The following is a 17,006-nucleotide window of genomic DNA, read 5'->3' as shown; positions in this document are numbered from 1 at the left end:
AAATTTTAATAAGAAAGTAAAAGTGGATATAAATTACATCAAAATTACGCATACAAGGGAGCCTGGGTGGCTCTGTCGGTTAAGCGTCTGACTCTTGATTTCAGCTCAGGTCATGATCTCAGGGTCCTGAGGTTGAGCCCCACATTAGGCTCTGTGCTCAGTGGGGAGTCTGCTTGAAGATTTTCCCCTCTCCCTCTGCCCCTCCCTGCCACACACATGCTCTCTCTCTAAAATAAATAAATAAACCTTTAAGAAAAAATTTTCTCTCCCTCTCCCTGTGCGCCTCCCCCTTCAAAAAAAGAAATATCAAATCATTAAAACAATTTAAAAAAATTATCCATACATACTAGGATGTCTATTGCAAGGAGAGGAAAAAAGAAAATAGATGCTGTGTTTGGTGATCGGATTATGGGCAACATCGTTTACATGCTGCCTTAAACCTCAGTCAGTATGTTTTTACAGCAGGAAGAAATTTACATTAGTGTGTATCAAGTGACAACTTATAAAGTTTGGAACTGAGTTGGTCTGACAATGCTTCTGTGTATTACTTAGAGATTTCCAGGTTATTGGCACCAGGGGAGCAGTGTTATTGCCAGACCACCTAAGGAGCTGGTTGTAGAGTGTCATTTTACTCTTCCTGAGCTAAAATTATTATGTGGGCCTTCCTATACCAGCTGTTCCCACCTACACACCTAGCCTTGCCTTTGCTAGGATAGCTTTACCCTTCAAAGATTAGTTTTAGTATTACCTCCTTTTGGAATTATTTTTGGAACCTAAGTCTGGGTGTTTTCTGTAGTCAGAGCATGCTATCTGCCATTGCTTGCAGCTAGCTAGTCGGTTTACGTGGTATTTTCCATCCTCTAAGCTTATTGGAAGAAAGGACTTTTGTTGTTTGTCTCTGAATCTTCAGCATCTAACATTGTTTCTAGCACTTAGAAGATCCTCAATTTAGAACTTTCTAAAGAGCATTCCCCACAAGGCTGATATGAACATCTGTTTGGTAGGTGTCTCCCTATTATGGAATGGATACAGCAGGTTACCAAAGCTTGATGACACTATATATTCAAATTGCATTTATTTGTTGTTTAAGTTATATGCATCAAATTCCTGTTATGATCTAGACTTTTTAAATGCTAGCTAAATGATAGTGAATGATATAAAAACCCTGCCTGCAAGTGGCTGATGTTCCAGAAGGGTCACTAGACAGGAGTGTATATTACTATTCTGCCTGGACCTCACAGTTCCTTTCTTCCAGTCCACTTCCACACACCCTCAGCAAGCCAGCTTTGCAGCTCATCCTCCCTCCAAAGTCTCCACCCTTAGGATCCTTAACTCTGAGTTTATGTTTCCTGACCACAAGGTCAAATCCCCCCATCTCCTCATTGTTTCTGAATATTCAGTTCACCTTATCGCTTACTACAGTTCCTCTGTCTTTCAGGCCACCTACTCTGTCCCTCTCCCTGCTGAGCCTGGACCTCAGGGGCAGCCCTTTCAATTGCTCTCAGCACTGCTTCAGAGTCTCTTACTGCCTTAACATTCCCCAAACCTTGGTCACCCTCGGTCAGTTTTATTATCCTCTAGGAGTCTATAATCTTTGTTTTATTTTTTTTTAATTTATTTTCTTTGGTTGAAGTGAAATTGACATACGATATCATGTTAGTTTCAGGCGTACATCATACTAATTCAATATTTTTGTACATTATGAAATGATCCCCATTGTAAGTCTAGTTACCATCTGTCACCATACAGAATTATTATTGTATTATTGACTCTATTTCTTATGCTGTACCTTACATCCCCATGACTTACTTATTTTATAACTGGAATTTTGTACTTCCTAAATCTCTTCATCTATTTCACTGATACTGTTTTGTGTGTTTATTTTATTTTTTTGATTTCATCTTTAAATGAAGTCATACAATATTTGTCTTTCTCTGTCTGACTTATTTCCCTTAGCATAATACCCTCTAGGTCCACCCATGTTGTCATGAATGGCAAGATTTCGTTCTTTTTTATAGCTGAGTGATATCCATTGTATATATGCCACATCTTCTTTATTTGTTCTTCTATTGATGAATACTTAATTTGCTTCCATATCTTGGCTATTGTAAATAATGCTGCAGTGAACACAGGGGTGCATATATCTCTTCAAAGTGTCTTCAGGTAACTACCCAGAAGTGGGAATCCTAGATCATATGATGGTTCTATTATTTTTTTTTTTTAAGTAGAGCTTAAAAAAAGAAGAGCTCCAGCATGGAGCTCAACGTAGGGCCTGAACTCACGACGCTGAGATCAAGACCTAAGGTGAGATCAAGAGTGGATGCTTACTTGACTGAGCCACCCAGATACCCCAGTAGCTCTATTTTTAATTTTGTAAGGAACCTCCATACTCTCTTCCATAGTGGCTACACCAATTTATATTCCCACCAACAGTGCACAAGGGTTCCTTTTATAAGCTTTTTAAATTACATTATAGAACCATACTGAAAAAGAAGACTCTAGATTCATTCTTTTTATTTCTAGCAGATCTATAACGTTAAGAAATTCTCCTCCTCCTCCCCTTATGTGCCTCCTCTGCTCTCCTCCCCTGACTGTTCCCCTAAAAAATGCATTCTTCAAAACCTTTGATTTCAATAATATAAATAAAATCAAGATACAAAGTTGCACATGCAATGCTATTTCTATTCTGTGGAATTCTCACAGGTATATGAACTGAAGAACAACTGAAAGTAAATACATTAAAAATCATTGTCGAGGGGGGCGCCTGGGTGGCTCAGTCGTTAAGCATCTGCCTTCGGCTCAGGTCATGATCCCAGGGTCCTGGGATCGAGCCCCACATCAGGCTCCTTGCTCAGTGGGGAGCCTGCTTCTCCCTCTCCCACTCCCCCTGCTTGTGTTCCCTCTCTCGCTGTCTCTCTCTCTCTCAAATAAATAAATAAAATCTTTAAGAAAAAATCTTTGTCAATGTTGCCTTTAAGTGGTAGCATTTTTTATTACTTTTCTGTATACATTTTTCTCCTTTCCAAAATTTTCTAGAAGGAGCATGTCATTCTTTTTAAATCATTAAAAATAGATGCAATCAAGAAAGGAAACAGTAAAAGATTATGTGAATAAAAAGGTAGGTAGAAACAGGAAAAAAATATCTATCTCTTGATGCTTGGTCTAGGGCTCCGAGATGGACTATGCCAACTGCCTTGGCATACCACAGTGCCTTGTGAATAGTGGTTGTTAATGAAGACTGAGGACTACAGAATGCATTGCCAGGACCAAAAGTCAAAAGCACAAGCTAAGTTTGAGAAGTGGGTGGAGAGACCATATACCATCCCCCGGTGATGTGACTGAATTTGAAGCAGATTATTTTTCACGTCTCTTTTGAAAGAGTGATTATCAGTGTCTTAGCTGATTCAGGGCATAGGGAAGAGAATTTATTAGATATTTGGGCATCCGATAACCTCATGGGGCAAAGTGAGAAAAAGAATTACTTGAACTTCCTTTACCTTTTTGTGGCATTAAGTGGTTTGTTTCTCTGAACCTTGATGGATAAGAGGAAGAAACATAATGTTCATTCCTTTTAGGCCGAAGACTTAGTACAAGAGCAAAGAAGGTGATAAAACATGGATCGGTTGTCGCAGATGCACGATGATGCTTGTAGCTCTCGGTAGCTGTTGAGGACTTAGTGGCGCTTCGGAAAACTGTCTGCCAGAGTTCCATTTGGCCGTGGTCACTCGCGGTGGGTAGAGTCTGTTGAGTGAAGGGTGTAATTGCAGCCTGTACTGGAGAGGAGTGGAGGTTGTTGTACCCGTGCCAAGTCGGCCCACACTTAGTCGGCATGCAGAGGGACACTCACGAGGGATGCTCTCTCTGTTCTGAGGGGGCTTTGCCAATTAAGCATCCTAGCTTGCAGAGGTTATAATGATAGGTCTTGAGATGAGAAAAAATTATCATCTCCCTGTATTTGTGCTCTGCATCTGTGCCTTCTACCCTATTTGCATGCAAATATGTTTTTGCAGTTCTGGTGCTGAAAGGGGGTGGGCTTTGGTAACATTGGGGACATAGACGATACACTCAATGTCTCTGTTGGCAAGAGAAAAAGAAGATCTGAGAAGTCTCAGAGCTTGTTCACTATGGACCTGTCCCGTTTTGATTGTGTCTGTCCCATCACTTCTTCTGCCTTTTAGTTTCTTCCCTTTGTCTGTTAGGGACGGTGGCAAGGGTTAGCACAGAAGAGGTTCAGGGAAGGTATGAACATTTAGAGAGATTTGGGTGAAGATAGGGAAGTATAAAATGATGGATGACTCACTTTTCAGGATAGGACCTATAAAAAAACTCATACTAGCCACTTCCCTTTTAGGATTTTAATTCATTTGTCACATGGCATCTATTACACCAGTATTCAAATACTCAAGTGTGAGCTGTGTCCAGCCGGGATGGACATCTCAAAAAACAAGTTGGTGTCTGGATTTGAGTCTAAATCCAATGTTGACACAGCATCACTGTCCACCCTCCCTCTCCGCTCAGATTCTCAGGGGTCACTTCCCTGCAGTCAAGCCAGGTACAGAGGAAGCTTCCGGTAAAGGCGTAGGTAGAAATAAGACATACTGGAAAGAGTAAAGGTTTGGAGTCAAGTGCCGTTTTCAAGTTCAGGCTTGACACCAGCTAGTGTATGATCTTGGGCAAGTCACTTCATCCTCCTAGGCCCCTTGTTTCCTCATCTGTGATATAGGACCTACTGGACAGGATTTTGTGAAGACTGAATGAGATGCTGCCTGGAAAGCATTGGGCATTTAATGAATTCTGGTGATGGCATTGGTGGTGGGTGGTGGTGGTTGTCCACAGTAATGATGGACATTTAATGCAAGATTGGTGCTGAGGGGAATTCCACCAGAAGAGAACACGTTGAACTGTGAAGTCAGGCACAGGCAGTCCAGAGACGGTCACCTGTAGACGTCTCTGTCCTAAGCTGCCACTGCTTGTGAAACCCTACCATTTAAAAGTTCTCAGAGCCAGAACTTCACACATTAGAGAAAGTAGGCCACAGTTCTCCTTCCAGCCCTTTTCTATTTGCAAGTGTTCAATGTGGATACAAATAAAAAATATAAAAAATTGGGGCGCCTGGGTGGCTCAGTCGTTAAGCGTCTGCCTTCTGCTCAGGTCATGATCCCAGGGTCCTGGGATCGAGCCCCGCATCAGGCTCCCTGCTCGGCGGGAAGCCTGCTTCTCCCTCTCCCCCTCCCCCGGCTTGTGTTCCCTCTCTCGCTGTGTCTCTTTCTGTAAAATGAATAAATAAAATCTTTAAAAAATACGTATATAAAAAATTGACTCTGAACATCAGAAAGGTTTCTTTGGACCAGAATTTAGTTACTTATGTCAAATGCGCTTTAAGAATATAAGAATTAGGGGCGCCTGAGTGGCTCAGTCAGTTAAGCATCTGCCTTCAGCTCAGGTCATGATCCCAGGGTCCTGGGATCAAGCCCCACATCGGGCTCCCTGCTCAGCGGGGAGCCTGCTTCTCCCTCTCCCCCCGCCGGCCCCCCTGCTCGTGCTTTCTCTCACTCTCTCTCAAATAAATAAATGAAATCTTTTTTAAAATAAAAAAGAATATAAGAATTAGAATGGAATGTGTGTTTGGTTCAGTGTCTAGTGCTGAGCAAACTTCAACAACCTTCCTGTCACACCACATAATCCCCACTGTTTGAGGAGGTCAGACTGAACCTAATCTCTTACACTGTTTATCTTTTTTTGAGGGCTTCATTGAAGGGCAGTGTAAATTGGATCAAAATACATTCTCTTTTTTAAAAAATAAAAATTAAACTGTTAGGGGTGCTTGGGTGGCTCAGTCGGTTAAGTGTCCTACTCTTGATCTCAGCTTAGGTCTTGATCTTGGGGTCATGAGTTCAAGCCCTGAATTGGGCTCCATGCTAGGTGTGGAGCCTAGTTAAAAAAAAAAAAAATTAACCTTTTAGTATAAAATAGTAAAAAAAGAAAAAAGGCAGATATTCACATGTATTTTCTACTATCCTAAACCTCCATCCTTATCTCTTGTGCAGATTCTCTTCTAGTCCATATCTAGAGGCATTTTTACTATGGTACAAATCTTAGTCCTCTTCCTTCTTTGCTTGACATTTTAAATCGTCTTTGGGGGTTCTAAGTAGTTAGACAAAGCTAATGTGTTGAACAGGGAAATGCAAATGAAGAACCAGTTTGCACCCTTGACTTCCCTTAATACTCCTACCTGAGGATCAGAGCTTGGAGAAGGAAGGTTTGAGGAGAGGGAAAGGTAAAAACATTGCCTGGGGTGGGGGGCAGGTCCTGGGGGCAGTTTGTGCTTACGCAGGTGGACAAAATTAATTGGTATCTCATTTATGTTCTGCAGTCTCTGTTTTAAATCTCATTATTCTTGTAATTATCTCTTTGAATGCCATCTGCCTTCCCCAGTAGACTCTGAGCACCTTGATGATGGAGTATATTTCTTTTTCATCTTTATGTTTCCAGGGCTTGCCATATAAGCCACTTCTCAATAAATGTTTATGAAAAGGAATGGAAAAAAACCTAAGAACGTCAATCATGGCCCAGGTTTTTGCTCTAAGTACTGCTATAGCAGATTGTTTTTTCCCCTCCTGAGTTTTTGTTTATGACCCAAAAAACTCTATAAAAATAAGTCTGAAAGATAGAAAAATGCCTCCAAGAGATGGCCTTTGTCCACAGGCTTACAGATCTTAAGCAAGAGTGGTGGTAAGTGATGAAGGAGGGGCCCAAACTGTGTGGCGCTCCAACAACCTAAGTGGACGTGACTGCCCTGGGGAGAGGACCTGAAAATAACCATCCCTTTGGGAGAAGGGAAGAAATACCCCTCGGTTAAAAATTTTAATAAGTGAAACCAAGGAGAAGAAAGTACTGGGGACTAGGCAGACATCAGCTCCTCAGACATGGTTTGGGGGGTGACTTTGGTCCTGGGATACCACCATCTCATACTGTTTAAAGATTTGTTGCACAACCTGCTTTGTAATGTAAAGTTGTGTGGTTGCCATCTTGCCATTGCTCGTGAATAATGTAGTCCGATAACATGATCCATTCTTCTCAGTCCACAAATTAAACAGACCAAAATACAAGGCAATAACACCAAATGTGTAGTTTGCAAAGGAAGGCCAATGGCTACCCTATAGAAACTCTCTCTGAAGGCTCCATCCGTAGTGTTGCCCTTTGGTAAGAAAGGAGGACCCATGTTTCTACCCCCTCCCCACAATGTTAGGAGAAAATAGACAAGTGGCACCACTCTGCTGCTTACATTTTGGAAAGGAGCTATGTCAGGGTGACCATTTTCGAGCAAAGGAAAATTGAGTGCTTGGATATTCCTGACATAATTGAAACTGCTATAGTTAGGAAATTACTGGAAAAAAAAATCATCAGAGCACAGTTGGACAGCAACAGAGTAGCAGAGTGTAGCAGATGGCTTTGGGAAAGTCAATTATTTTCTGATTAGTCTCAACCTAATCACCCTGGAAAACTGTAGGAAAAACTAGTAATATGGGATATTGAATGTTGATGTGCTGTTTGAGTCCAATATCTTCTTAGCTACTTATCAGCAAATCAAGAGAGCATGGGCAAGATACCATGCAGCAATAAATGGGCGAACAGCTTGTGGGTGGGTTGTACTTGGAAAATGCTTGGTTCTTCAAATTAAGCAAGAGAGTGGCTTGGCAAAATTTAGAATTTACCATCCTATATTACTGCTTCACAAAGCCGTGGACGTGTGTGTGTGGGGCCTAGCTAGCTTGGAGTCTGTCTCTAGTATATGTCAGTTCTCTTTGCACTTTGGTTTATCAGATGTCACAAATTGCAATCCCCTAGACATATACCCTGTGTTTCTTCACTATGAGCCCCTTCCCTGGGGGAGCATCAGATTCCTTCCCAACCTTTTGGAACAGATGATGAGCCCCACTCTTGGGCAATAAGGGAGGGAACTTGAGCTGTTAATAGAGTTAAAGTGATTTTTAAAAATCTCCTGAGACTGTAAGTATGTCCATTAACTCAGTACCCATCCAAAGTGACCTCTCTATCCTTCCACTTATTGATTCACAATGGGCAGACAGCTAGCTCAGAGTGGGTGTGGGTGGGCTGGAGAAGATGAAATATCTCATGGGGCCTGTATGCTCTGCGTGGTTGCAACCTGCTCCTGATCTATAATGTGGAATCTTCAGAGCAAAGAGGATTGATTGAGATCATGTCTGGAAAGTTCCCCAGATCCTTGGAAATTGTTAAAATGAGTTTTATAGTTAAGCGTCTATTGGAATAGAATTGCATAATTACTGCAAGGGACCTTAGAAAAATCTGTGTATTTCTTTTACAAATATTTGAGGAAACTGAAGCGCAGGAGGTAAAAGTGATTTATGAACCAATTTTAGTAGTTTATCATCATAGATTAGTGAATTGCGTGCTGAAGCAATCAGGTTACTCAAGACTGTAAGTTTTTTTCCTTTTATTTGAGTGTGGTTGACACACAATGTTACATTAGTTTCAGGTATATAACAGTGATGCTGCAAGTTTAGGTATTGTCATCATTCTATGTTCATCACAAGTGTAGCTACTCTCTGTCACCATATATCGCTATTATAATATCATTGACTATATTCCCTGTGCTGTACCTTTTCTCCTCCTGACTTATTCATTCTATAGCTGGAAGCCTGTGTCTGCCACTCCTTTTCACCCATTTTTCCCAACCCCTCCCCCCTGGCAACCATCAGTTTTTTCTCTGTATTTATAGGTCTGATTCTGCATTTTGTTTCTCTATTCATTTGGGGTTTTTTTTTTAATTGCACATATGAGTGAAATCATATGGTATTTGTCTTTCTCAGTCAGTCTTATTTCACTTAACAGAATATCCTCTAGGTCCATCCCTGTTGTCTCAAATGGCATGACCTCATCCTTTTATGGCTGCATAATATTCCATTGTGTATATATACCACATATTCCTTATCCATTCTCAAAACTATGCATTAAAGCAGAAATGAAATTCTGTCTGCACTTGATCTATACCATGGTGACAGTCTCAGAGACCTACACGGAGCCAGGCGGGTATCATAAGTGAGTGTGCGAGTTAGGACTACAAAGATAGGGAGGATAAGGACTGTGACAAACTGGAGATCATGTGTTTGTTCTGTTGAAAAGCAGCAGGTTATCCCCCTAGGTGGGAAGGCAGGCCCAGTGTTGCTAGACCCATTCATTTTCTAAGAGAGGTTAGAAGTAGGTCATCCTTGTGCCGACCAAATGAAAACATGTTGGCTAGGCTGAATTTGGCCTAGGGAGTGACCATGTTGCTGATGGCAGATGCACAGTTACCTACCTAAGTCTGCAGGCTGAGTAAAAGAGAATCCATTCAGTGGCTGAATAGCAGCAGCTAAGTGTAAGTTTTCTCCCCACAAATCTTTCAACACATTGCTCTGGCTGTTGGCTTCAACATCCTTCCCCTACTTTAGCTCAACAGAGGGGGATTCGTAAGCGCTACCATCATCTCTTTAATTGTTCTACTCTCAGGGAACATTTTTAATGGGAAGTAGAGAAGCGAAAGAGGCAGATGACCTGGAAGAACCACAAGCTGTTGATCTGCTTTCGAATAATAAAAACCACCAGGTGGTGTGTGTAGTCCAATGTGCCTTGCCTGGTAGTTTGATGTCCATCTGGAACTTAACAAAGTGAAGATTCATGCCAGCATCCAGCCCTGAGGCCCAGAAGGAAGAACAACAATTTCTAAACAAATGCAAGTCTCTCTTCCGCCTCCCTGTGAATGTGTTCTGGCTTTTAAAAAGAGAAGCCCTCTAAATCTTTGGCACAGAATTCTTTTTGGAACGACTAACTGGGTGTACCCAAGAGTTTAAGGAATAAACTTAAATGTTGAAAGCATCTCTCTGTAGGATTATTGCATTCGGCTCTCTGTTTCTGCCTTCCCCACCCAGTCCGTTGTCAAAACAGTAGCCAGCCCTTTTAAAACATTCATCACTCAGTTCAGCTCTCCTTTTGACTCACAGGATTCTAGTGGCTAAATTCTTCTCAATGGCCTGAAAGGCCTTATACGCTCTGACCCCTGCAGCCTTCCCATTACTTCTCCTACTACTTCCTCACTGTGTGCTCACTCTCTCTCCCAGCCATACTGGCCTCCTTTCTGCTCCCAAACACTCTGGTATGCTCCCTCCTGTGAGCCTTTGTATTTGATGTTCTCTGCTTAGAAGACTCTTTCCCCAAATACCCCCATGACTATCCTATTGCTTCTCAGAGAAACATTGCCTACTGAAAATTGCAATCCCTTCCTCTCCCTGTACCTCCAGCGCTCCCTCTCCCCATTCCCTGCTTCAATGTTTTATAGTACTTGTCCCCAATTACTGTACACAGTTTACTTATTTGTTTCCCCTTTTTGTAAGTTCCACGAGTGCAGGCATTTCCGTCTGTTTTATTCACTGTTATATTCATGGTGCTTAAAACAGTGCCTAAAAACATAGTAGGTGCTTAACAAGTATTTGTTGAATACGTTTTGAAAAAAATTTTCCCTTCTTTGCTACGGATGGTGACTTTCACTGTGCTAGACAAACACACCTCTTGCTACCGAACTGTGGTATTTTTAACATTACCATTAACAGACTTTATCTTGTTTCCAATTTTTCTTTTTTTTTTTTTTAAAGATTTTATTTATTTATTTGAGAGAGAATGAGATAGAGAGAGAGAGCATGAGAGGGGGGAGAGTCAGGGAGAAGCAGACTTCCTGCTGAGCAGGGAGCCCGATCCAGGACTCCAGGATCATGACCTGAGCCAAAGGCAGTCACTTAACCAACTGAGCCACCCAGGCGCCCCTGGTTTCCAAGTTTCCAAGTTTTCTGAGTCAGCTCTACTTCCTACACATATCTTGAGCTTTTTTGCTTATCTCCATCTCCACTGTATTTTATCTTAGTTAAAACCATCACAACTTCTTGCTTTTCCCATCCATTTCTATTCCCTCCACACTGGCCCACTCAGGAGCCAGAATCATCTATTTAAAATCTAAATCTGGTCATTTACCATTCACTCCCTCATTTAAAATCCTTCCATGGTTTCCCACTGCCCTTCACGTAAAACTCCTTACCCCATCACACAAGGTCCTACATGGTTGGGTGGCAACACTGGTTTTCTCTGTTCTTCTAACACATTGACTTCCTCCCCGACTTGGGGTCTTTGCTGTTCCCTCATGATGGAATTGTTTGTTCAGTGGCTATCTTTACAGGTACTTACTGAGGATGGGAACCCTTCCTGTGGCATTTGTCTTTGTATCTCCAACACTTAACACTGCCCTTGATATATAGTAGGAGCTTAATGAATACTTGTGGAGAAATAAAAGAAAACAGAACATAGGTGTCTTACTGCCCCACGGATGGGGGGACCATGTGGGGAGGCATCTCGTTAATTAACAATATGTTTTCTTTCCACAGAGATTATTTTGCAGAGGATGAAGGGGAGATGGTACCTAGAACAAGTCATGCGGCAGGTAAGGAGGCCGTGGGCCTTACCTTGATAAATTCTTGAGTGCTTGCTGATCATAATTCCCATAAATTATGGCCCCTTTAAAGTCATCATGGCAATATTCTCTGAATTTCCAGACTTGCACATACCACTGTAGCATATAATTTCCCACCCTCCCAGCACAGTGCAGTAAATCATAATTGAAATACTTATGTGAACTCTTCATGCTTTTAACGATTCTATAATTGCAAGGTTTAAGGCACTTGTAAAAAGATTAAGATAGATTCTGCCACTCAAACGAAATCTCTACTCATATACCATTAAAATGGGTACAATAGTAGTGTCAGCCTCATAAGTGAGATTAAGTGAGAGAAGCTCTTAGTACAGAGTTTATCGAGGAATAAGCACCCGGTAAATATTATTATTATTAATGTATTCATAATAATATCATATCATTACTGAACTAACATTAGCCAGGGAGCTACCTGAATTATGAAACCAAAGTGAAGATAGTTCTCTTTTGGGGAGCATTTTTCATAAAAACTTTTAATCACATAAGGGTTCTACTTACTTTGCTAAGTGATTTGCCTTTTTCATACCAGCCTTGAAGCACAGATGGTTCATATGCACAACATGGAAAAAGGTTTTAATTTGAATGTGTTGAGGATTTCAGAGTCACTTAAAATTAGCATTTGTAACTGTGTATGCTAAGTCTACAAATTCCAAGGGTCTGCCATACTTATTTTGAACATCAAGATCCTCCATTTTGAGGTAAAGATCAAAGGGCTAGGGCAAAAATGGAAGGGTAGGGATGATACCTACTACAGGCAAGATATTAGGTTGAGTACTTTCATTTTTTATTTCCTTTAATTCACACAGAAGCTCTGTGAGGTAAGTATTGCTATTCCCATTTTTACCGAGGCACTGAGGCTCAGCCAAATTAAGAGATTTGCCTTGGGGGCGCCTGGGTGGCTCAGTCGGTTAAGCCTCTGCCTTCAGCTCAGGTCATGATCCTGGGGTCCTGGGATTGAGCCCCCCCATCCCCTGCTCAGCGGGGAGCCTGCTTCTTTCTCCCTCTCCTCCCTACTGTGCTCTCTCACTATCTCTGTCTCTCTGTCTCTCTCTCAAATAAAGAAATAAAATCTTTAAAAAAAAAAGAGATTTGCCTAAATTCCCACAATTTGCAAGTGGTCAGGATTCATATCCAAGCTTCAAAGGCTCGTTTCCTTCTATCACATCCCACTAATCTAACTATAATGTATTGTTCTGTTTCATCAAATCGCCTTCCATTCAATAGCCTATTTAATTTTGCCTAAATGTGGGAGAAATAATTCTTTCCAATTTCTGTTTAGTAAAGCATTTGCATTTACTTAGAAGTAATCAGAATATCAACAGAACAGGTGCAACATTACTATAATTATTATTAATTTGCAATCACAGAGTGGTATACAATTAACAGAACAACAATTATTTCGTACAAGCTGAATGAAAGACAACTGAATATGGAAAAAATACCACCTCTATCCATAACTAATTTGTGCTGTGCACCAATAAAACTTGCTTTAAATTTCTGTTCTAATTTAAACCCCTATCTTCTACCAGGCAAGGTTCGTGGCTTTTGAAAATATTCTATTAAGGACAGGGCTATCAAAAGACATGCCTGATACTGTGTTAATTTTACACAAGTGAAGACACTGTACAGTGTGCAGTTGAAAAACAAATCATACGGCCTTACATTTCAATGTTTTTTTCTTTAAAACCCGTGGTGTAATGAGGAGTTAAATACTTTTAGACAAGAAAAATAAAAGCTACATTGGAATCATCCTATTTCTCATGACTATTTTCTTCTTCATCATATTTTATCTTCTGCATTTTCCCCCTTACCATCATCTTCCTGATCCTTTTTGTCTTCCTCCTCTTTTTCTTTCTTTTCTTAGCAGAGACAAAAGTCTGAGTTGATTGCAGTTATCTGGAGACTTCTTCTTGTGCTCATTCTGGCAAGTTTGCAGAAAGAAAAGGAAGGAGGGAGGGAGGGATATTTGCTCCCATCCCATGGCTTGCCTTTTCATTATTAATGGTTTCCTTTGTGAGCCGAAGCTTTTTAGTTTGATGTAGCCCCACTTGTTTATTTTTGCTCTTGGTGCCTTTGCTTTTGGTGCCCATGCATATATGGTCAATTGACTTTTGACAAAGGAGACCAGAATGTACAAGGAAGGAAGGAAAGAGAAAAGAAAAAAAAAAAGGAAGGGATGGAAAAAGCATAGGATGACATTTTGCCCCTTAGCTCCTTTGTTCATAAGTGTATGTCGAGTTAATTTTTCCTCAGTGAGGCACAGAGTGACCCAGAGCCCCTTTTGCTCTTACTTATACTGATGCTGTCTATGGAGCTCAGTGGATTGTAATGGCTGTCATTCTTTCAGACTTAAAAAAAAAATGCTCAGTAATAAAGGGTCATTGATTCCTTCTGTCAACCAAGAAAAGATGTATTTTTCTACGTCTTCTACCTGTCTCTACAACCCTAAGCCCACCTTAGTCTGATGTCTCCAAAGGCTAGAGAAAGAGACTCCACTTCTTGATGAAGTAGCAGGAGCATCATATCACAAAGGGGCACAGACATAAACCAGTGCGTTTCACTGGGGACCACTGTTTTTTTTTTTAAAGATTTTATTTATTTGACAGAGAGAGGGCGTGCGCACAAGCAGGGGGAGCGGCAGGCAGAGGGAGAAGCAGGCTCCCTCAGCAGAGAGCCTGATGTGGGGCTCCATCCCAGGGCCCTGGGATCATGACCTGAGCCGAAGGCAGATGCTTAACCACCTGAGCCACCCAGGCACCCCACTGGGGACCATTATTAATATGATCAACCACAGGCTACTTTATGTGAACTGTTCCCATATGGCCCAGAATTGGTTTGTATTTTGTGGAAACCAAATTCTGCTGGAATGTGCCAGTTAGAATGATCATAGTGCTACTGTTATATAAAATGTTTTTGTCGTTCTGTTTCACTGGCAGCTTTTCTTAGTGACACTAAAGATCGAGGCCCTCCAGTGCAATCACAGATCTGGAGAAGTGGTGAAAAGACCCTCTTTGGACAGACGACTTCCTTGAGAGCATTTGAAAAACCCCCTCAGGTGCAGACCCAGGCTCTTCGAGACTTTGAGAAGGTACGTCATGTGGATGGAAAATCGTGTTATCCTGATTAGAAGGAGCACCAAGGGATAGTGATGTCTCAGAAATATATGACTCATGGCTTAGTGTGTGGGCATTCTTACCGTAATGATGTCTCTTTTAAGAGTATATTAAGAGTATATGTGTCCCAATAAATGTATGCGCTGAGCACTCTGGTTCATGGACAATTGCCTGTACCAATGATTCTATCTTTCCATTTTTACCCCTGGTTTACTTCTTAAATAAATTAGGAAGTTTTGTTGTTGTTTTTTGGAGAGAGAGAGAGTGGGAGGGGGCCCAGAGGGAGAGAGAGGATCTTAAGCAGGCTCCATGCCCAGCATAGAGCCCAATGCAGGGCTCTCTCCCATGACCCTGAGATCATGACCTGAGCTGATAACAAGAGTTGGGGGACACCTGGGTGGCTCAGTCGGTTGAGTGTCTGCCTTTGGTTCAGGTCATGATCCCAAGGTCCCAGGATCGAGTCCCACATCAGGCTCCTTGCTCAGCAGGGTGCCTGCTTCTCCCTCTGCCTGCCGGTCCCCCTGCTTGTGTGCGTGCTCTCTCTCTGACAAATAAATAAATAAATAAAATATTAAAAAAAAAAGAGTTGGACTCTTAACCAACTAAGCCACCCAGGTGCCCAAATAAAGAAGTTTAAATGGCACCCTAAAAATCTGTAACTGGACCATAGCGGGCCCAGGAGACCTAGTCCAGTCAGCTGTCTTTATTTTCTCAGTGGCTGGCTTGGACCACTCTAGATATCTGGATACTGTCTGCAGTATAAGGTGGCCTCAGCCACAACCATTTGCTTCTCAAAAAGAATCTGGCATTGTTGCTTCAAACTTCTGATTGAACTCTTGAAGTACTCTGTCTTGATATGTTTATCCTTAGATTTGGCCAAGAGCCAAATTACTGATAATGTAATACAAGTCCCCACCTCCCTGTGCCCTGGATTGATCCCAGGAAGTCTGTACAATAGAACCTGTCTACTGGGATTTTTATGGCCTGGAAAGAGCACCCAGGATTTCTTACATCCCAGTGTGCTAAAAAAAAAAGAAGTAGCTCTTTGGTGCCCCCTGGGGGTTGCCCACAGACTGTGTGGACTGAGGACTGTGTAAATAGGCCCTCAGATAGTGGCTTCCTTTCATTCTTGGATTGATACCTTTGACATAATATAATGAAATTCCACGTTCAAAAAAGGGCGAATAAAGCAGTGTTGACATGGGGTTACCCTGTCTTCCCTCAACTTGTGAATAGAAATGTTTCACGAGGACCTAATGTACATCCTACCAGATAGTACTGTGGACAAAGAACGTGCTCCATATAAACTGGCTGAGAATTAAACAGCCTACTCTTAGTGTTGCTATTTTTGGGCTTGGGTTTTTTTTTTTTTTTACTCAGAGTTGTCATGGATACTGTTGTGGGGTTTTTTTTGATTGTTTGTTTTTAAGACAGACAGCTTGCAGGAGTATTAAGTGGTTTTGAAGACTAAACCGCCGAACAGCTGTATGGTGCTGGTGGTGGGAAGAGGGGATGCTAACAACCCCTCCTCTTATTTTCACCTTTTGCATCTGCTGCCGTGCAGAACGGGTGAGCAGAGCCGCAATGCTCCTCAACGTGGTGCGGGGTGCTCTCTGAGAGTCTGCAGATGTGTTCCTTTTGGTCCAGAGGTGATTTGTAACAGAGAAGTGAGGGAGTCACCTCCGCTGATGGAAGGAGTGGCCAGAGGGGGCGGGGCGGGGGGGGCTGGGCAGAGGGAAATAAACTGAGCTGGACCCCAAGCAGAGGTCAGCTGACTTGGAAGGCCGCACCTGAGAAGAAGTCCTTCTCTCTGCAGCCTGGTCTAAGATGGCGGCTTGGTCCTCAGTTCTCAGGGCCGGGAACCACTCACAGCAACCAAGAGAGGACACAGAGAAAACGCCAGCGAGGGATATTTCACGTCTCTCCCCACTGTGTGTCAAGTAATAAATAAATAACAATGAGGCGACCACACACTTCCTTGTCAGAAAGGTGGTTGCCAGGGCTTATAGAAATTGTGTCATAGACTTTATGCACCAAGATCATAAACCCTGACAGGCAGTTGGGTCAGAATGATTTCCTTTTTCTTTTCTTTTCTTTTTTTTTTTTATTTATTTGACAGGGAGAGACACAGCGAGAGAGGGAACACAAGCAGGGGGAGTGGGAGAGGGAGAAGCAGGCTTCCCGCAGAGCAGGGAACCTGATGTGGGACTCGATCCCAGGACCCTGGGACCATGACCTGAGCCGAAGGCAGACACTTAACGACTGAGCCACCCAGGCACCCCAAGAATGATTTTCACATACATACTCCTTGCCGTGTGCTTTCTCGTGGGTCGCTCCCC

The 17,006-nt window shown here is 42.1% G+C and overlaps 1 protein-coding gene across 9 annotated transcripts in view; it reads left to right on the top strand.

The window, feature by feature from the left end:
* Nucleotides 1-17,006, top strand: part of PDE4DIP (phosphodiesterase 4D interacting protein) — a 205,597-nt gene that overhangs the window by 40,935 nt on the left and 147,656 nt on the right. For all 9 annotated transcript variants that reach the window (XM_032420209.1, XM_032420203.1, XM_032420405.1 and 6 more), the window contains exons 2-3: nucleotides 11,451-11,506; nucleotides 14,491-14,642. In XM_032420209.1, the coding sequence (XP_032276100.1) occupies nucleotides 11,451-11,506; nucleotides 14,491-14,642 (208 nt within the window). The remainder of the gene's footprint in view (nucleotides 1-11,450; nucleotides 11,507-14,490; nucleotides 14,643-17,006) is intronic.

Source organism: Phoca vitulina, unplaced genomic scaffold (assembly GCF_004348235.1).
Source record: "Phoca vitulina isolate PV1807 unplaced genomic scaffold, GSC_HSeal_1.0 scaffold2, whole genome shotgun sequence".
NCBI lineage: Eukaryota > Metazoa > Chordata > Mammalia > Carnivora > Phocidae > Phoca > Phoca vitulina.
This window is presented reverse-complemented; position numbering and strand designations above follow the sequence as displayed.